General features: G+C 36.9%; 13 protein-coding genes across 13 annotated transcripts; 4 read left to right on the top strand and 9 right to left on the bottom strand.

Annotated features, from left to right (window-relative positions):
* Positions 1-73: 73 nt before the first annotated feature.
* Positions 74-2,149, bottom strand: C9374_002503 (uncharacterized protein; the record flags this gene model as incomplete). Its single annotated transcript, XM_044691929.1, has 4 exons — positions 74-621; positions 708-1,040; positions 1,248-1,520; positions 1,924-2,149. 4 exons carry the CDS (start codon positions 2,147-2,149, stop codon positions 74-76), a joined length of 1,380 nt encoding a protein of 459 aa, XP_044550751.1.
* A 173-nt stretch (positions 2,150-2,322) lies between these two features.
* C9374_002502 (uncharacterized protein) lies at positions 2,323-4,100 on the bottom strand (the record flags this gene model as incomplete). Its single annotated transcript, XM_044691928.1, has 2 exons — positions 2,323-3,694; positions 3,781-4,100. The coding sequence occupies 2 exons, from the start codon at positions 4,098-4,100 to the stop codon at positions 2,323-2,325; spliced, it is 1,692 nt and encodes a 563-aa protein (XP_044550750.1).
* A 65-nt stretch (positions 4,101-4,165) lies between these two features.
* Positions 4,166-6,036, bottom strand: C9374_002501 (uncharacterized protein; the record flags this gene model as incomplete). The annotated part of the gene is made up of 3 exons (XM_044691927.1): positions 4,166-4,332; positions 4,458-4,905; positions 5,002-6,036. The coding sequence occupies 3 exons, from the start codon at positions 6,034-6,036 to the stop codon at positions 4,166-4,168; spliced, it is 1,650 nt and encodes a 549-aa protein (XP_044550749.1).
* Positions 6,037-6,352: 316 nt separating this feature from the next.
* C9374_002500 (uncharacterized protein) lies at positions 6,353-6,754 on the bottom strand (the record flags this gene model as incomplete). Its single annotated transcript, XM_044691926.1, has 1 exon — positions 6,353-6,754. The coding sequence occupies one exon, from the start codon at positions 6,752-6,754 to the stop codon at positions 6,353-6,355; it is 402 nt and encodes a 133-aa protein (XP_044550748.1).
* Positions 6,755-6,792: 38 nt separating this feature from the next.
* C9374_002499 (uncharacterized protein) lies at positions 6,793-7,308 on the bottom strand (the record flags this gene model as incomplete). Its single annotated transcript, XM_044691923.1, has 1 exon — positions 6,793-7,308. One exon carries the CDS (start codon positions 7,306-7,308, stop codon positions 6,793-6,795), a length of 516 nt encoding a protein of 171 aa, XP_044550747.1.
* A 77-nt stretch (positions 7,309-7,385) lies between these two features.
* On the bottom strand, positions 7,386-8,303 carry C9374_002498 (uncharacterized protein; the record flags this gene model as incomplete). The annotated part of the gene is made up of 1 exon (XM_044691922.1): positions 7,386-8,303. One exon carries the CDS (start codon positions 8,301-8,303, stop codon positions 7,386-7,388), a length of 918 nt encoding a protein of 305 aa, XP_044550746.1.
* Positions 8,304-8,882: 579 nt separating this feature from the next.
* C9374_002497 (uncharacterized protein) lies at positions 8,883-10,227 on the top strand (the record flags this gene model as incomplete). Its single annotated transcript, XM_044691921.1, has 2 exons — positions 8,883-9,119; positions 9,304-10,227. The coding sequence occupies 2 exons, from the start codon at positions 8,883-8,885 to the stop codon at positions 10,225-10,227; spliced, it is 1,161 nt and encodes a 386-aa protein (XP_044550745.1).
* A 211-nt stretch (positions 10,228-10,438) lies between these two features.
* Positions 10,439-13,462, top strand: C9374_002496 (uncharacterized protein; the record flags this gene model as incomplete). Its single annotated transcript, XM_044691920.1, has 1 exon — positions 10,439-13,462. One exon carries the CDS (start codon positions 10,439-10,441, stop codon positions 13,460-13,462), a length of 3,024 nt encoding a protein of 1,007 aa, XP_044550744.1.
* Positions 13,463-13,515: 53 nt separating this feature from the next.
* On the top strand, positions 13,516-13,770 carry C9374_002495 (uncharacterized protein; the record flags this gene model as incomplete). Its single annotated transcript, XM_044691919.1, has 1 exon — positions 13,516-13,770. One exon carries the CDS (start codon positions 13,516-13,518, stop codon positions 13,768-13,770), a length of 255 nt encoding a protein of 84 aa, XP_044550743.1.
* A 104-nt stretch (positions 13,771-13,874) lies between these two features.
* Positions 13,875-15,353, bottom strand: C9374_002494 (uncharacterized protein; the record flags this gene model as incomplete). Its single annotated transcript, XM_044691918.1, has 1 exon — positions 13,875-15,353. The coding sequence occupies one exon, from the start codon at positions 15,351-15,353 to the stop codon at positions 13,875-13,877; it is 1,479 nt and encodes a 492-aa protein (XP_044550742.1).
* A 152-nt stretch (positions 15,354-15,505) lies between these two features.
* Positions 15,506-16,219, bottom strand: C9374_002493 (uncharacterized protein; the record flags this gene model as incomplete). The annotated part of the gene is made up of 1 exon (XM_044691917.1): positions 15,506-16,219. One exon carries the CDS (start codon positions 16,217-16,219, stop codon positions 15,506-15,508), a length of 714 nt encoding a protein of 237 aa, XP_044550741.1.
* A 74-nt stretch (positions 16,220-16,293) lies between these two features.
* C9374_002492 (uncharacterized protein) lies at positions 16,294-17,744 on the bottom strand (the record flags this gene model as incomplete). The annotated part of the gene is made up of 2 exons (XM_044691916.1): positions 16,294-17,241; positions 17,286-17,744. 2 exons carry the CDS (start codon positions 17,742-17,744, stop codon positions 16,294-16,296), a joined length of 1,407 nt encoding a protein of 468 aa, XP_044550740.1.
* Positions 17,745-17,802: 58 nt separating this feature from the next.
* Positions 17,803-18,636, top strand: C9374_002491 (uncharacterized protein; the record flags this gene model as incomplete). Its single annotated transcript, XM_044691915.1, has 1 exon — positions 17,803-18,636. One exon carries the CDS (start codon positions 17,803-17,805, stop codon positions 18,634-18,636), a length of 834 nt encoding a protein of 277 aa, XP_044550739.1.
* Between the last annotated feature and the right edge of the window lie 357 nt (positions 18,637-18,993).

The raw sequence follows: 18,993 nt of genomic DNA, 5'->3' as shown, positions 1-18,993 counted from the left end.
ACCTTATGGCAAACAAATTTGTCAACAAAATTAACGTTAACAACATTGGTTGAATGGAAATATGGTCAGCTGTTTAAAGTTTGGATGTTTTGGCAAAACCTTTTTGGCTTGACAAGTCCTTGTTTTCCGCTTCGGTGAGTGCCTGATCCACACAGTCAATCAAGAATTGTGCATCTTCTTTTGTTAAACATACTGGACCTTTGATCCTCAATACATTCTTGTGTGGTCCACCACTTCCAATCAAAACTCCCAATTCTTTTGTTCTTTCCCAAACATATTTTGTTTCTTGAACTGCAGGTGTCAAGTCTCCAATATGTGCATTCTTAACAAGTTCAACACCCAGAAAGAGACCTCTACCTCTGACATCTCCAATCAATTTGTGCTTTTTCATGAGTTTTGAAAGTCCATCTTTCAAGAATGTTCCAACTTCCAAACTATTCTGTTGCAAATTTTCATTTTCAATGACTTCCATGACAGCCAATCCTACAGCACAACTCACAGGATTTCCACCAAACGTGTTAAAATATTGTGACTTGTCGAATGCTTCAGCAATTTTACGAGTAGTTACGACACAACCCAATGGGTGACCATTTCCAAAAGGTTTACCCATGGTGACAATATCTGGAATGACTCCATCGCCTCAAAAGCCCAATAATGGCTACCAGCTCTTCCAAATCCTGTTTGGACCTCATCAGCAATACATAAACCTCCTCTTCCTTTCACTTTTGCATAAACTTGTTGAAGGTAACCATCTGGGAATGGAAGTTGACCACCCACTCCCTGAATACTTTCATGAATGAATGCTGCAATATCATGTTGCTTTGGCGAACTTTGACACGATGAAGAAGAAGATGGACACACTTTTTTGGTTCTCTTCTCAAATGCACGATCAAAGTCTTTCACATACTCCTCAATTGCTCTTTCTGGTTTGTAAGGACTTCTCAACATGTCAGGCATTCTCACATATTCCACATCACGAGCATAGTAATCCCAGTCAGGACACTTATCTCCAGTTCCAGTAGAAATTGATGCAGAAATTCCTGAAAAATGTGCATTGGGTGGTGTCATTCGGTTTACATGTTAAGGCAGTATTAAATGATTAATTGTGCCAAATATGTTACATAGGATAATAAGGCAGAGGAATATTCAATGAGTCATTGTGTCGAATGTGTTGGATATGACGAGAGGAGTATTAAGGTGAATGAATTGTTGTTACGCGCCTAGAAAATCAAATTTCCAATACAAACCTGTTGAGGTTCCAGTTGTTCCATGGTATGAGTTTTCCAATGCAATAATTGTATTTCTTTCAGTATAAACACGAGCCAATCGAACAGCCAAGTCATTAGCTTCACTTCCCGAATTCACAAAGAAGCACACGGTCAAATCGGATTTTTGTGGCATTTTGGATGTTAATTTCTCCGCTAATCTCACAATCTTGTCATGTAGATAACGAGTGTTAGAATTGATGAATTGCAATTGGTCGACAGTCGCTTGTATTACATGTGGATGGCAATAACCGACTGTCATTATTGCCGATGACCGAGTGAGCGAATAAATGAGAAATGCATGATGAACGAAACGGTTGGCATTAATTCAGAATTATGACCATTTAAAGGCCGGAATATTTTGCATGATATTAATAACATCAGTGGGAGGAGCCATGGTGTGGACATGGGTTTCGAAGTGGGTGTTTGCATAATTTTCAGTTGTGTACATTGTTTCAATCAGGATGTTGCGAAGTATGTCCACAATTTGTATGCAAATGCATACAATAAAACATAATTTCAGGATAAATTTTCATATTTTCATTCAAATGTATGTATAATTATTTCATCGGAAGGTCGATATGTCAAAAAGACATTTCAAGTATTTCAAATTTTGTTGTTGCAGCAAAATATTGCAACAATTTCAATTGACACTTACCATGAGCAACATTGGCATAAGCATCCAAATATTTCCTTCCATTTTCATCAAACGCATATTGTTTATCACCTCGGACCAACATGAGTGGATTCTCATAGAAGGTGTATTGTGCCTTTGCCAAGTACTTTTGACGATCTTGAATAATCTTCTCTTTGGAGAGAAGATGAGAAGCCTTTGTAGAACCTCCAGCAACACATGATTTAAATTGATAGGCCGATGAGGACATGATGAATGAACAAAACAAATAAATAGAGGAACTGGATGAACTATGAATACAATCTTGGTGTTTACAGTGATTTTGAAGGTTCAACAGAGCTGGCCGTTACAAAATTGTATTTTTTTTTAATTTTCTTTCAAGACAACATGAATACTTTTTTGGGCCTGTAGTTATTCAAGTCATCATCTTTTTATTTTCTTAGCATTGAGGGTGCTTGTAGTATTGTCACCATCATCACTGGCACCTTTTCGTTTCTTCTTCCTTTGAGAAATTAAATCTTGAACAATTTGATGTTCCATCATTCGAGCTCTCTCAATTTGTTCTTCCAAGTTTCTTCTTGAATTTTTTCGAACCGATAATGCTGTTTCTGCAGCGCTTTCAATTTGAAGTTTTTCACACTTTTGAAAAATGTCGTTCATTCTATTCTTCATATCAATACACTTCATGAGCATGTGTTGACGAATGGAAATGTCAGCTTGTTCCGTTAATTCAACACTGGTCATGATTCTCATCCATTCCTTGATTTGAGGAAGATAGACTTTTCTAAGGGTATGTAAATTTTCCTTACAAATTTCGAATAATGCCTCATTGTCTACCGTCTCATTGTCCTGGAAAATGTCCCTCAAGTCAATGACAATTTCATAATCGTTTGAAAAAATTCCAATATCTCGCATCATTTCTTCTGCATTTGAAAAGATTGTATGGTCATCCATTTCATCATCTCCACCAACATGGTCAGAAGCCACCACTTCTTCCCATTCGTTTCCCTCACCGTTTTCGTCTTGGTCATTCTCATCTTCTTCAAAATAAAAAGGTTTTACATCTATGACATGATTGTTACTGTTGTTACCGATATTCTCCTCTACTTCAGAACTACTGGTCGTGTTCTTCTCAGTATCAATTTCTGTAACCCCGTCAGCAACACTTGCATCATCACTCACTGTTGAATCAAGAACATGTTCCATTGCATTATTTTGTTTCCCACGGTCATCATTATTACTGGCTTCTTCTGCAGCCTTCTCTTCCTGTAAAAGAGCATCTTTCATCATGTTTTCAAAAGTTGGAACAATTTGATCCAAGCATGCATCGAGCTGCCTCAAGCAAACCTCAATATGAATATACTGTTCATCAAATTCTTCATCTCGAATCTTTTTATACTTTTGCATCAATATGATTTGAGTGTGACGTTTTCTTTCAGCCTCAATTCGAGCAGTATCCAGATGATGCTCTCTCAATTTTGGAAATTGAAATTTTAGAACCTTTTCAATATAGTCATGACCCTTCTTAAACGAAGGATAAATTTCGCCATAAACTTCACTCCATTGCTCGATATATTCGAGAGCTTTTTTCCTCAACAACATGGCTGATTTCTCTGGAGGAGGCAATACATTGGGCATGCAAGCTTCATAGTTACTATATTTTGAATTTTTACGTTTGAGATAGATCGAGTTTTTACCATTGCTCGCCGTGGATGTGGCTTTATCTTTTTTCGATGAGGGACTTCCTTGCACTGTGAGAACAATAAATTCTTGAAAATCTTTTGCCAGCAGAGCTCTATTTTCATGATGATTTTAAAATGTGTCAAGTTGAAAATTCATTATTAATTCCCCAAAGTATAATGAACAACTCGTTTCACATACCTAAAGGTTTTACTCCGCATGCATTCATGAATAAACACAAGTGCCAAATATCGTTTCGTGGAATTTTTCATTGGCAATATACTTTTCATTAATTGATGATAGGCTGACTCGACATAAACATCACCTTGCTTGACAATCGATTTGAACGTTTGCAATACAGAATCCTGCACAAAAAATTCATTGTTTTTACAGCATGCGGTATGTATTAAATCATTGAGTTGATATTTTGTTTTTTCATTGATGGAAGTTGTCATGGTACTTGATGATCCCGATGACGAGGATTGGGCAGATGAAGATGATGAAGTTTTACGTTTTCTCATTTTTTTTAATGAATTTGCACTTCTTGCGTTCAATCGAACTTTTATTTGTAACGAACAAGAAAAACTCATCTTCTTTTAATAAAGTCCACAAGTAAGGGTTCAGTGGGTCTCAATGTTACTTTCATGTCGACATTCAATTTATAATTTGGATCTGACAATTGGAAAGAGTAATTTCTAGCAAGGTAAGCCAAAGCAATGACTCCTTCTACTTCTGCAAAGTGTTTTCCGATACCTGTGGATGTCAAAAAGATCGAGAGTACGAGTCACATTGAATAGTAGCATTTCCATCATGTCACATAAGGTCCATTAGAATATATGGGAATTCAAAAATTCGTTCGACCTCAATAAAATACTTACATATCCTTCCTCCAATACCGAAAGGAGTGTAAACAAACGGATTTGTTTGAGGGTTGTAGACTTGTCCAAAAACTGGGTCCTCACTCTTGCCTTCTGCTTGCAAAAATCTTGTTGGTTTAAATTCATTGGGGTACTCCCAATATTCATCGCTGGTCATTGACAGAACCCATGAATACACCAGCAGTGAACCTTTTGGAATTGGTTGGTTGTGCCATTCAATGGTCTTCATCAATTCTCTCACAACTCCAATAGCAACTGGATACAATCGGAGTGTTTCTCTAAAAACTGCTTTGATATAATCCAATCTTCCTGAATGGAAGTCTTCATAGTCGAATGTTTCCTTATTATATGTTTTGCAAAAAGTATCTACAAAACGATGCAACTCTTCTTGGATGTGAGGATTTTTACTCAACAAATAGAGAGAAAATCCAAGAGTTCGAGCAGTGGTCTGCATTGCAGTTGTTTCAATTTGTGAGAAATCATGATATTTGGAGTACGATTTTTGTCTTTACAAATAACTTGGGGAAAATTCTGTCACACTTACCTCATGTCCAGCCACAAGTAAAACAAATGCGTTGGAAACTAATTCCGCATCGGTTAAACTTCCTCCATTATGTTGCTTACTTTTTCTGTCTCGTAATAACAAGGACAAGATATCTGACTTGTCTTCATGATTCAAACTCGAACCCTCCTCCAACTCTCGTTTTCGAATGATGTCCATAATAAGACGCTGAAAAGAGTCGACCGAATCATGCAACTTGGCATAGAGCCCGACCTTCAAATGTTTCCTTAAAAACCGAGTAGGTACAATTCTTAAAGCGTCGACATATTGAAGGAAAAAGTTTGTCTTTTGTTCCAATGTTTCGTGTCCCGAAGAAGCACTATTATGAAAACTATCAAAACAATAGGAGAAGCCAGCCTTACCAATCACATCCATGGTGAGTTTGGCAAATTCTGACATGACCTCTCTTTGTTTCAAATGTTCATTCAAATATGGAATCATGTCTTTCATTAAGGTCTCCTCAGTAACGTGCGCAACCATACGCAACGACTCGGGAGCAAAGCTTGGCTCAATCAAGTGTCGTTGATGAGACCAAACGTTGTGATCATCCTCTGCAAAGATGTTACTCCCGTCGAAAAGCTCCTTGAAAGTACGTTTGCTTTGAGTGGTCTTCTTGTACAGTTTGGCTCCTTTCGTTGCAATTTCTTTACCCATCTCGGGATTTGTAACGACAATAAACACCAAATTGATGAATCCAAATATGACTTTGTAGTGATCAGTTTTAAATTGTTTTGTTGATGATTTCATCTGGTCCATGAGAAAATGTCCAGAAGGATTGGTGAGTGTTCCTTCAGGTAATAACCATGAAGGAAGGAGAGCAGCAACCATGGGAGGAAGAAATTGAGTATAGCCAGGTAAATGTTCATATTTCTGACACAGTTTCCGATACGAATAGTACCTCTCCAATACAAGGATCAACACCAAGACAAACAGAAGAATACCAATGGATGCAATCAACGACAAGAGAGGATCAAGATCCCCAAATAGAGAAGGCAACATGAGAGAAGAAGAAACCATGATGATCGAATGAATGATTCAATGACGTTTTTTCCTATTGATTCTTTTTGAGGTTTGTGTGCGCTTCACAGTTCAGATTTATGGAAAAGGAATTGGTGCGCTCGTACACTCTCGTACATGTGTGCACGTATTACGACAAGCCCATGAAAAGAAAAACAACGATGAGAATGAACTCCCAATTTGTGATTCTATTTGTTGGAGAAATGAATCTTGGCACTATAGGATTCGTTCCAGTCAATGAGTGCTTCAAATACATTGAGTTTGTATTAAGGTTTTTACACACACCATGCTTAGTCAAACAACCATCTCATTCCTCTCACTGATAGTTATCCACTTGATGAATAATATCTAAAGGATGATACTCCCGACTCGTACTTGGAATTTCTTCATCTGCATTCAATCCCACTCCAGTATCTCCCACACTTTTACCTTCTGTAATGTGTTGCTTATCAAAATCCTCCTCATACAAGTGATACTCCAAAGGTATTTCAATTGGTCTTTCCGTAAAGATTAATTTCGTATCGTCACTGAGACTGAATGGAGTATTTCCTAACAGTTTCATTCGTGGTTTTTCAGAAGCTCCTTCTTTCTTGGTATCTAAGGAGACTTGATATTTACTCAACAAGTGTATGACGAAGAGTTTTTGTTCTTGCAATGAGAATTTTTGTCCTAAACAAACTCTAGCTCCAGCACCGAATGGAAGATAGGAACAAATCATGGGATGATGAGAATGAGGTAATTTCTCAGAGGGTTGAATCATCGAGGAAGCAGCTGAGGCACTCGTTGGAGTTTGTTGCTGCACCAGGATTGATTTCTTTGTTTTTCATCTTCAGTTGGAATCAATTTCTCTTCCTTCTTTGTCATGGGTGGAATGGATTCTCCCATATTGAAAATTTCTGAAGTTTGAGGCAATTCAATAGCTGGGGAAATACCAGTGGGAGAATGTACCGAAGAAGGAGAGGTGGTACCGTACGAGGACGACGATGGCATTGTCATTGGTGGCTGTTTCATTTGAATCCATCGTTCAGGTACAAATCGTTCACAATCCTCACCCCATATTTCAGGATTGCAATGAATGGCTTTAATCGAGAGTGAAACTGAGTAGTTTTTGGGAATTTTCAAACCATTCACGAGTTGGAAACTATGTTTGTTGCCTTCATCACTACATGTCAAACGATTCAACATTCCCAATGGCGGTATCAATCTCAAACTTTCATTCACAACAGCATCTAAATAAGGCAGTTCTTCGTTCATTCTGTGAATATCATCCATGGAGTTGATCAGAATGTCACATTCATGAGGTGCTTTCCATGAATTCTTACAAAACTTCTCTCCAAGGAAACACTTTTTCAATTCGTCATGAACCAAACGATCCTGAATCTCAGAATGTTGAGCCAATTGGAATAAAAGAAAACCAAGGCTTCTGCTGTCGTGGCGTGTCCTGCAATGAACAACAGCAAGATATCATCTCGTAAATTGCGGAAGGAAATTTTGTTCATGACTTGATCTTTGGAATGGGTTTCTGAGGCTTTTTCACATTCGTAATACTTCCAAAGAAGATTCTCAATGGCACTCCTTTCCCGAGGTGTGGTTCCCATGACTTGTTCGGTAATGGAAGTGATTTGATCTTCTTGTGGAGTGGTTGCCTTTTTGCCTGTAATAAACTTTTCTCTCTTTTCCTCAATAAGGGAATAGATGAAAGAGTTCAAAGTATTCATGGCTTGTTCCATTTTGAGATTATCTTCAATGGGGAGCATGGAATATACGGTGCCGAAAAGTCCTAAATTTCTCTCCCACGAATTCACATGCTGGAACAAGTAACCGAATGCTTGCAACACTTGTTCATACTTGTCGATTCGATTCATTTCCACAGGTTCCAAATATTTGAAATCGGAATCGAGAGCAGAGAGTCCAATCACGTCGAGAGTGAGTCGTGTGAGCATGTCCTTAATCTTGATCTTGTAAGATTTCTTTTCGGATGACACGTCCTGCAATGAACCATACCATTCCATATTCGAAATACATTTACAAATGGTTTCACACATGGGTTGCCAATACTTTTCAACGTGCTGGAAGGAAGGATTCAACACTGAACGATTGGCGTGCCATTCCTCACCATTCATGAATACCAATGCGTTGCCTATAAAGGATTTCTGAAAGGGATTTAACAATTGAGTATTCTTCTCAAAATTCTTCCACTTTTCAATCAATATCGTCTTGGCAGCATGATTATCTGAAAAGACTACCGTTGGGATGAAACCTTTCATGTAAAAGATGAAGGGTTCAAAATGGAATGATTTCGAAATTTGAAATAATTTATCTGGTAACGGTTGATCATGGTTGAATAAGAGCAAGGATAGAGATTGCCAAATAGTGAGTTTGTTTTTGATGGCTTTTCGTGTTTTCGTATCTCGAATACAGGCCACACAAACTCCTTCATAGAATTTGATCAGAAAAGACTGACGATGAATAAAAAGAAGAAATATACAACGAGAGAGAGAAGGGACCACATGAGTTGAGGCAAATGAAAAGAACGTATAATTGCTGTAATCAAGATGTTTTTTCTGTGTGAGTGTGTATAACTAATTATTGTCTTTTAACCTTCGAATAATGGATGCAGAGGTCAGTGTCTTTTTTGAACATTAAACTCTTTTAGAAAATGACTTTTTCAGACATTTGGTTTTTTAAAGAAATGATCATCAAGATTCCAACTCAACTACTAGGTCCTAATACTAAGGTGTTGTATTGAACATGTTTTAAAATATTTAAGGTTGACACATTGAAATTGTCAAAATTTAACTGTGCTCAAAACAAAATTAAACAAAATTATCAAAAAAAATTCTTTCATGATGAAACAGTCAGTTCACACTCCCACCCACAGTGGAGAAATTTATAAAGGATCGGTACCAACGTTGGCCGATTCTTCAGATCGGTTTCTTGATCTGGACACTAAACAATCGGTTATTAATGTGGGTAATATGTGGAGCTCGCATATTCATCATGTCATGAATGAGCCAAGCGTTGGAATGTATCGGATTGTGGAGCATGTGAGATCTAAAGTGCCCTATATGGTGGAACAAAAGGTAGGATCTCGCGATTATTGGCCATCTTTCAATAATTTAATCAATATCATTGCCGTCATCGGATTGAATATTTTGCGAATACTTTTTTGAAAATAATTGTTTGATTATTAATTTTTATGTTATCAACATTCATTAATATTCATGTTGAATTTTGCATGAATTCAAAATTATGATATCATCGCAGAATTTATTGAAAACCAAAAAAGTCAATGAAAAAATCTATGATGCTGATTATGCCTTGTTGGCCTGTAAATCAATCAATTCAAACACACCATGGATTTTCTCAGATAGTATCAGATTATTGAAGAACAATTTTGTGAGTGTCCCGATGGCACCAGTTGCGACATCTTCCAACAAAATCAAAATCACACCCAAACAAGCAATACAACCACAAGAATCAACATTACCACAAACCCAAGCTTCAATAACAACTGCATCTCTGTCCTCTCCAACAGTTGTAACCAATGTACAGCCTTCAACAAATAATAATCAACAAGTTAATCCTAATTCTGAGGAAAATCTTGTGAACGCCAAGATTGTGGATGAAAATTTGACATCCACTGCAACGCCACTTTCTTCAGAGGAAGCAGAGGAAGCACCACATCCTTCTGACATCATGGTTGACTCCTCACAACAACAATCAAGTTTGGACAACATGATCTCACCTTCTGCCCCATCACAACAGCCAAATCAAGACCTTCAAGAAACTGAACCATCATCGTTGACATCAGTTCAAGAAGCGGAATCGAGTCAACATGTTGTGACACAACAAGACACCACATTACAAGAGACGAATGATGAGAAAATCAATACAATAACATTTTCTACTCCCACCAATGATGACCAGGTGACCGTACCAACAACAACTGAGGAAGCAAACTCTGTGTCCGAAGAAGTTGTCCATAACGAAAGCATCATTTCTACTCCTCCACCTGCTACGAATGGAGGTGATGACGAATGGTCCTCTCTTGCCATTCAACCTCTGCCCTCATCTTCTTCAGCCAAGAAAAAGAAATCGACAAAGAAAAAGAAGAAACAAGCTACCAATTCTTCACAAGAGGAAGCTGCTGCAGAAGAAGAGGATGCATTGACACCAAAAACCTTTTAATCCATGCAGCGCTTTCATGGCAATAAAGTTCAATATTGAAGCAATGCATTTCCATCGCGCTGTCCATGACCTGTGCGTGTTGTTCAAGAAAATAATTTTCACACACAACAAAAAATAAGCACCAACACAATTCATCGTTGCCTTTGGCTGAGCAAAATTTCATCATTGTGCACAGATAAATTATTCTTCGTTGCTGAGAAAATTATTCAACATGCAATCATCAACCAATACAGCGGCCATGATCGAGCCCGGAAGCATCATTCTCAGCGAAATTGCTTCTCTCATTGATACCTTTTGCAATCCCGATATTCCATCATCAAAAAAAGAGGGAGCGAAAAGGCTTCTCATTGATCATGTGCAGGGAGGAAGACTCTCCATCAATGATGGAATTAAATTATTAGGTGAATATTTAAATCATGCAACCGATGAAAAGATTAGAGGCTCAGCCTATGCAATCTTACATTTAATTTTGGAAAACGTTCCCGATCAAAACATGGATAATCAAGATGATCATCAAACAAAACTAGTAACAACTCTATTAAGATTTATAACTGATCGATTATATGACTTTGATTGTTTGGCAACTCTAGTACCTTGTTTATTTGTGTGCTTTAATAGATGGCCCAATCTCATCTCTCTTGAACAATGCACTCACATTGTTCTTCAATTTTTTGAGAATGTCAATGTTCAATCCATTGCAAGTGCTTCAGGAGTGCAGAGCGCAACAAAAACAAGAGCCATGTGTTTTGAATGGTTTAGTTTGCTCATTGACAAATTTCCATCCATTGTCAAATCTGTGAATTTTTTGAATGGTTTTATTCAATCAATTGAGGGAGAACGTGATCCTGCCAATCTCATTACTTGTTTTGATATGGTTCCTCGAATTATTGAATTATTCGATATGCAGTCTGAGAATACTGAAAAAATCTTGACTGGCATTTCTGACGATTTATTTGATGTCACTAGTTGTTACTTTCCAATCACGTATACACCTCCTCCTAATGATACAAGAGGTATCACCAGAAGTGATATTTCAAACAAGCTTTTGAAATGTTTTGCATGTAACAAGTATTTCGCTCCAAGTCTATTTCCATTTCTTTTAGAGAAACTTTCAAGTGATCTCATTGAAACCAAAATTGAAGCATTAGAATACATGTGCTATTGTATTGAACAGTATGGGCCTTCCGTGGTTGAAGAATATTTAACTGAAATTTGGGCATATATTAAGGCTGAAGCTATCAAAACCAGTTCCATAGATGTCATGAAAAAGTGCTATGAATTCATAACGAGAACGACAAGAGTGGTTGTCCTTCCAAATGATTCTCGTATTAAGCAATTTGACGTTCCAAATATTGAAGCAATTGTGAGAACTGCTCTCGTTGAGCTACGTTCCAAAGAGTGCAAATTTGCTGCACAATACGCTCGAATGCTCTATGCATGTGGAGTAGCTTCGAGCGACATTTCCGTCATTGTTTTCAATAGAGTTTTTCCAGAGCTTATTACCATTCTCAATGAATCAGAGACCTATGACAAAATTTATGGAACATTTCTCATGATGACACAAGTATTGCAAGCGTTAGCAGAGGCATTTACTGTTTCACACTTGAACAACATTCCACAACATATTGTTCAACTGATAGGACAAGCACAGACGTTATTTATCTCCATGTATGAAGAGCAATTCAATAAGGATGACAAGGAAATGATTCTTGTTATTATCGAACTAATTTCAAGATTTGCGGTTTTCAGAATTGAATCCTCCCTTTTGAAAGATGTCTATGTGAATAGAATTTTATTGAAATCATATGGAGAGGACCACAAGTCATTTACACTCTTACATGCAAAATCATTGGAAGAGTATAAGGATCGTTCTGTTAAGGATATTTCTTGGATTTACAAATATGCCCCAGATATTATTCAAAAAGATGTAATTATTCCGCTCATTCAAGTGTTATACTCGTGTCAAAACCGCTCCGAGATTATCAACCGCATTTTATCGGTCATTTCACAAATAGGAACCGTTTGCCCAACGCTAACACCGTTTATCACTGAACAATTATTTGAGCGGATTTCCTTCAATTTAACACAACAGAACATGAATAAGGAAAATGAAAAAACAAAAATATTAGAAACCATCAGTGGATTGGATGTCACCTTAATTGAAGACTCACAGAAAATGAAATATATTAGAAAACTGATTGAACTCTCTGAAATGGAGGAAGAAATTTCCAACAATAACAATAATAATAACATTAACAATGAAATGATGACTGATGAAGAGCCACTTGAAGCAGAAATGGATGACCAGTTTGGATCGTCTTGTGGAGCTGGTTGTGGACATGACCACTCACATCCCCATCGAGGAGAAATGTCACATATTTGCCTCTTACTTAATCGAGCACTTCCATTTGAACAACAGCAACAAATATTAGATGAGATATTGCAGAGAAACATTGGTCTTCGTCTCTCTGGTCATTCCATCAAGAAATTTACTTCCGTTTTTTCAGCATTAATTGTTTCATGCCATCCTCAAGTGAACACGACAAGTATTGTAGAAATGGCTGGAAATTTATTGAGCTTGTCCTTGCAGAATTTGCATCCAATGGGCGTCACGTCTTTCCTTTCCCAAGCCATTGCATCTCTCCTCAACAAACTTCCTCTCGAATCGAATGAATTTAAATATTTGACTTCCCTCTGCAATACTCTCGTTTTAGAACCAATTTCTCAAGTGTTGAATGGTATTGCTATCCCAACGGATCATATTTTAGCATTGGACCGTTATTTAGAAGTCTTGTCTTGGATTTTGAAAGGACTTGTCATGCGAGGAGCTTACGTGTATGCAGATGCCTATTCCAACATTTTATGCTCATGTCTCGTATTTGAATTTCCTCAACAACATTTTTCATCAAAACTCAACAAGAAAGCAGCTGACTGTTTTTTGACAGCCATTGGAGAAGATGAAAATTCACTCCACAGAGACAATCACGCCATTGTGCAAGTACTGTACAAGCAGAGATTCTTTGCTATGAACGTTCGAAAATTAATGGACTCTATTACAACTACAAGTCATCAACCTCATATCATTGGATCCATATTGTTGGCACTGTCGAATTTGATTCACAATGTTCCAACACAAGTTATTTTGAGTGAAGTGAAAAATATTTTCCCAATTGTTTTAAAGTTTTTGGAAATGAGACCTTCGTTGGCACAAGATGAAGCTCACACGAAGAATTAATATATGCTGCTATCAAGACAACGTTGACATTGCTGACAGATGCCAAAGAGGAAATGGCAGTGCATTTGAGTGCTCTTGTTCCCATACTTCTAGAGACTGCCAAGTATCAACGGTCACAAAATATTCGAGTATTATCTTTGGAGGCTCTTCATGAAATTACGATTGGATTTCCCTATCATGAAATATTTCCCCTCAAGAAGGAGATTATTAGAGGTCTAGAGGCTTGTTTGGATGACAAGAAGAGAAGGGTGAGACGTGCTGCAGTCAAATGTAGAAATGCTTACTTTGTCATTTCCAAGAGTCAATAACAGCGAAGACGGATGACCATAAAAATTAAACAACAATAGTAAAATTCTCATTCATCGACAACGATTAATCACACTTAAGGCAACATATTTATAGAGGAGTGGCTTTATTTTCCAATGGTAGTCAAAATATTCAACTCAGATCCACTAAAATCGAGTACATCGACCAATACGTGCCTTAAATAACGCATATCTGCATTCCACTGAAGAATTTGAAACTTGCTTCCGCTCTTAGGTGCCTCCACGCTTGACGACAATAAATTCAATGTTTCCTTACAAATTTTGTCAATCCAATACGCTACAAAATCATCATTGGCTAAAATTTCCAATTGCTCAGGTAACTTGATGAGATATTCACCGACTTGTGACACAAATTTCGAAGGTGGGATGGAGTGCTGTAATTCTGGTAAATGAATGTCATCCACATATTCCACAGTATTTCCAGGATCTATCAGTGAGAGATAGTATGATTTACCTGTCAAGTTCTTTGTAGCTCCCGTAACGAGAGAGGAAATAAATGTCATGAGTGTGGTTTTTGCCAAGTTGTGTGAAGGCTGCAACAAATTAATATCCACTGACTTGAATGCCATGGTAAACAACGGAAATTGAACTTCCTGTAGACTGTTATAAAAATTGTTCAACTGAATAAAGACTTGTTCGCTTTGAATTTTCACATAGTGCTCGTCCACATTCTTTGCAAGAACTTCTTTGAGAGCATCAAGAAGTTTGGACTTGATTTTTTGTTCCAAATCCTCTAACTTTTTCTTGACTCCATTTTCCTTGTCATGAAGTAATTCATAGAGTTTGAGAGCATTTTGTACACTCTCTCTGTCTTTGGTTGTGAATGAAATATCTGTTTGTATGGCTGTGGTCTTCTTTGATTTGACTGTCTTGCTCATTTCTGTCTGAATTGTTTTGCTTATTAAAATTCCAAATTCTTCAAATACTTGATTAATGACTCGAATAAACATTTGAGACTCAATACCGTAGGTAAAAGTAATACATCGATCCAAAGCATTTTCACATTCCACAAATAATGCATTGAGAGCTTCATCGACACATTCTACAAAATTGTCGCTCATGGATAAATGTGGTCTCACTTGTTTCATGAGATATTCCTTCTCGAGATTTTTCAAATAGGAAGATTGGGTCACAGCGAACGGTTCAAAGAGCAGCTTTTGAATGGATTGATATTTGGCAAGATCTTCAAGTTGCTTGGCAAAAAGCTTGGTCGATTTGTACTGGATCATTACCAATTGCTGTAAATCATCGGTTTGCACGAGAGAGCAATTTTTGTGATTGAAACAATATTCTACAAGCTTAATTTTGGCTTGATTTCTCAACTCGTCCTGAGAGGCAAATCCCTGAAATAATTTTCGATAAATATTGTCTTCGTGCTTGAGCATGTAAAGAATTTGATTGAAAAATTGTTGCTGCTTGGTTTGTTGTTGAATAACTTCCTTATAGTTTTTCTCATAATACAATTCGAAAATTGTGAAAATACCATTAATGTTGTCAATTCGTTGGGTTAATAAAATCAGCTCTCTGCACACTTCAATATTTCTCTTTTCAGACGATTCCATCATTTCCGCCACGAATTTTCCTCCAATGAGAGATTTAATGAGCTTTTCCTTGTATTGCAACAGTTTTGGTTTTGATTTTGTTTTCACTTTTTCACTGTATGGTTCCAATGTTCGTACTCCCTCTTCGACACAACAAATCTGATTCGTCATTTCTCTCAAAGTTTCCATTGATACATCTTGTTGTGCGACGATGCTTCTCCCGCAAAGACTTGGTTCAAGTTTGGACTTTGAGTGGTGGATATTGGAGATTTGGCTCCCGATGATGATGTGGACACATTGTTCGGAGAGAGTGAAATATTCGAATGTCCTGGATGAAGTGTCGATGCGGCACGATCTCGGAATAATAAATCCAATTGCTGCATGGACTTTGTCAGTGATTTGGATTGTTCCAACGTTAACAATATAGAAGAGAGAGCCATCTTGAGGTGTACCAATTGTTTCAATGTTTCAAAATGTTTGTTTCCTTCATAGCATTCCGAATCAATTTTTTCAATCTTCTTATAAAGACTCGTTACAGAAACAAATAAATTAATGGTTTGATCTTGCATCTTTTCAATTTCAAACAGGGCATTTGGAATTTTCTGAATGGATGTCTTTACTTCCTGTTCCATATACGATCCTAAATCCGAGAATAAAACTTGTAATTTCAGCATGACTTGATTTACTTGATAACTCATATCCATTGTCATCATCATGGGTGATGAACCGCCCATTCCCAATGGAGGTGTTAAAGAGGTGCCTCCCGAGAGTACTACTGGTTCCGATGATGATGAAGTTATTGTATTTCCGACTGACACTGATGATGAGAGTGTTTCATTAATCCAACTTTTCGGATCAAAGTCATCTGCAAGGAATTTAGAAATATCCATTTTTTTTTGTTTTAATAAACAAATTAAAAATTGAAAATCAATTGTTTGGTGATGGACATGACACACACTCAAAATCACAACTTTTTATAATACTTGTCAATTTGATGCTTGCCTTTTCGTTCTTCCAGATGTTGAATCATTTCCTTAATTCGCGTTCGATACAATTCCATGAGCTCAAATCGTTGATTAAGTACCATGCCTTTTGTAGAAATTGGTTCTCCAATCACAACATATGCCTTATTACCAGAATATATTCGCCAATCATCGTAGGGCCAAATATCATCAATTCCATAATGAATAACTGGTACAATACTCGCTTGAGTTTCAATGGCTAACATGAAAAGACCCATCTTGTAAGGGAGTAATTCTCGACTGTCAGAAGTTTGTCTGGCACCTTCAGGATAAATATAGGTTTGAAAGAGTCCTCGTTTCATGGTCTTTCTCATATAATCTAAAACATTCCAAGATTGATTGGGAAGTTGACGAATAATGACCTCACTTCCAACACCATAGCTAATCCATCCAAAGAATGGAAATAATGCCATTTCAATGTTCATGATGGTGACAGAGTTTTGAGTTTTGTAAGCCAATTCCACAATACCATCTGCTAAACTGCGTTGATTTCCAATTGCGAAAATATAAGGTCCATTATGCTTAATGAGCTGTTCGTCATGTAGTGTGAGAGATTTTGAAACTTTCATGTTTGGATTTTCATTGTTCATTAATTTGTAATATTCAAATGCATTGAGCTGTTGCAAATTCCTAGCTAAATCACTCTCGTACAGAACTGTCAATTGATTAAAAAGTGCCCAGAAAAATAATTTACAAAAAAAGACGATAATTGGATGAATAAGGTACAAGTGCGAAAGAATGATATAATCTTTCAAGAGTTGTTCTTTTTCAGAGAGAGAGGATGTTGTTTTCGACGCTCGTATAACAAATTTTGTCACAATTCGATCTTTCAATCGTATCAATGGATCAGTATTTGCTTGACAAAACCAATTCCTAAATTCCGAATAATTCTAGATGCAAATGTTATCAATAAACAAGGAGTAGCTCCCGTAACAATTAGCATCCATTTTGAAAAGTAATACAAGTTCCTAAATAATTCTGTAGAATTTTTTTTCTTTGTTTCCGATGATGGAATGGATGGATCCGTAACATGTTTAGATGATGAAATTGATTGGTTCTTGTTGCTTTGTTGTAATGACTGATGATTTCTTGTTTGATGAGAATTATCAAACCATTTGGAAATATTTAAATGTCTTTTCAATAATTTTAATCTTCTTGCAACAACTGTTCCGGCTGTTTGAATAGCAGTAGTACGAGTAGCGGTCGTGGAGGATGAACTTCCAAAACATGAGTGCATTTCAATCATTGGGTAGTTATTGGTCCCTACTGATTTCGTTGTTCCTGAATGAATATCCGTCATCGTCAAACCATCAATTTTTGGAAAATTTAATTGGGATGAATGTGTTTTACAACACGGATAGCACCGTGATGATGGATGGGCCGACGGCAGCATTTTTTAAATCAAATCAACTGGAAGGCCATCAATAATCAAACAATGAAACTCACAAAAAATGTACAGCAAATATTCTTCCAAAAACATCATAAGAACGGAAGAGGCAAATGATCATGATTATTGGCATCATTCCACAAGGACACCAAAATGTTACCACCAAAAAATTACACCTGAAGAGTATCAAGAACAAACCCGAATGTCCTATCTTCATGTCGAGAAAATGTTAGAGAGTGCGAGTATGGATGAGTTATTGAAATCTAGGGAGCTTTCCAAACGATTTCAAGCTCACGGATTTTTGAAACCAAAGCAGTCCTATCATTCAATATTATTTTGTAAAAGATCAATATTATATTTATTGCTCATTGGAATTTGCATGCCGTTGATTGTGTTGCAATTGAGTGTGATGAGAGCTTGTTTGAATTTATTCTTGTGGGATGATCCAGTGCAAGCAATCGCATTGGGTCTCAATCGAATTGTACTCAATCGATATTATGGATTTACTTTTCAAGAGGAGGATGGATTTTCAAAAGAAAGACAGCTACAGGTAGTTGAAGTGGCTGTAGAGCTGGATTCTGTGGAATTGAGTGAGAGATTAATTCGGTTATTTCATCAAGTTTATAACATGGATCAGAAGGAAGTTTGGGAACGTTACATGAAGAACACAATTCTGAAAAATGTGACATCTTTAGAAATGTTGGAAATGTTAACAAAAGTTTATGGAAAAACTGTGAGTCAAGTATTGGATGACACACTCATGCAGAAGAATGGGTCAATGACAACATTAAGGAATGTCATTCTAGAAAATTTGATTAGCATATTTAAGACTCCTGGATTGACATTGAAAGAATTCGAGAAACATGATCGATTGTTTCAGAGAATTATCAAACGATAGAAATTCTTCAAATGATCAACAAATTTAACAATTACAAATGATGTGTTTTCTCAACACGATCTACTTCATGCGTCGTGAAATGACAATGAAGACCAAGTCAAAAACAACAATATTGCATTTCATCATATGTATTGACCTTACTCATCCTCACCGTCTTTTTCTGCGTTTACAACGGATTGAGAATCATCAAAAGTTTGCCCAACCATCTCTGATTTATCTCCACTATTGAAATTACTGATTTTTTTATGCTCGTGAACGACTTCCCTACGAACTTGCTCTTTGGCCGCAAGAAATTTATCCAGAGTGGCCACAAGGACTTTACCGAAAAAGTAAATGGCAAGCAGAACATAAGCAAAG

The sequence above is a fragment of the Naegleria lovaniensis genome (assembly GCF_003324165.1).
Source record: "Naegleria lovaniensis strain ATCC 30569 chromosome Unknown tig015, whole genome shotgun sequence".
Classification (NCBI taxonomy): Eukaryota; Heterolobosea; class Eutetramitea; order Acrasida; family Naegleriidae; genus Naegleria; species Naegleria lovaniensis.
The sequence above is the reverse complement of the archived record's forward strand: the minus strand, read 5'-3'. Positions and strand labels throughout refer to the sequence as shown.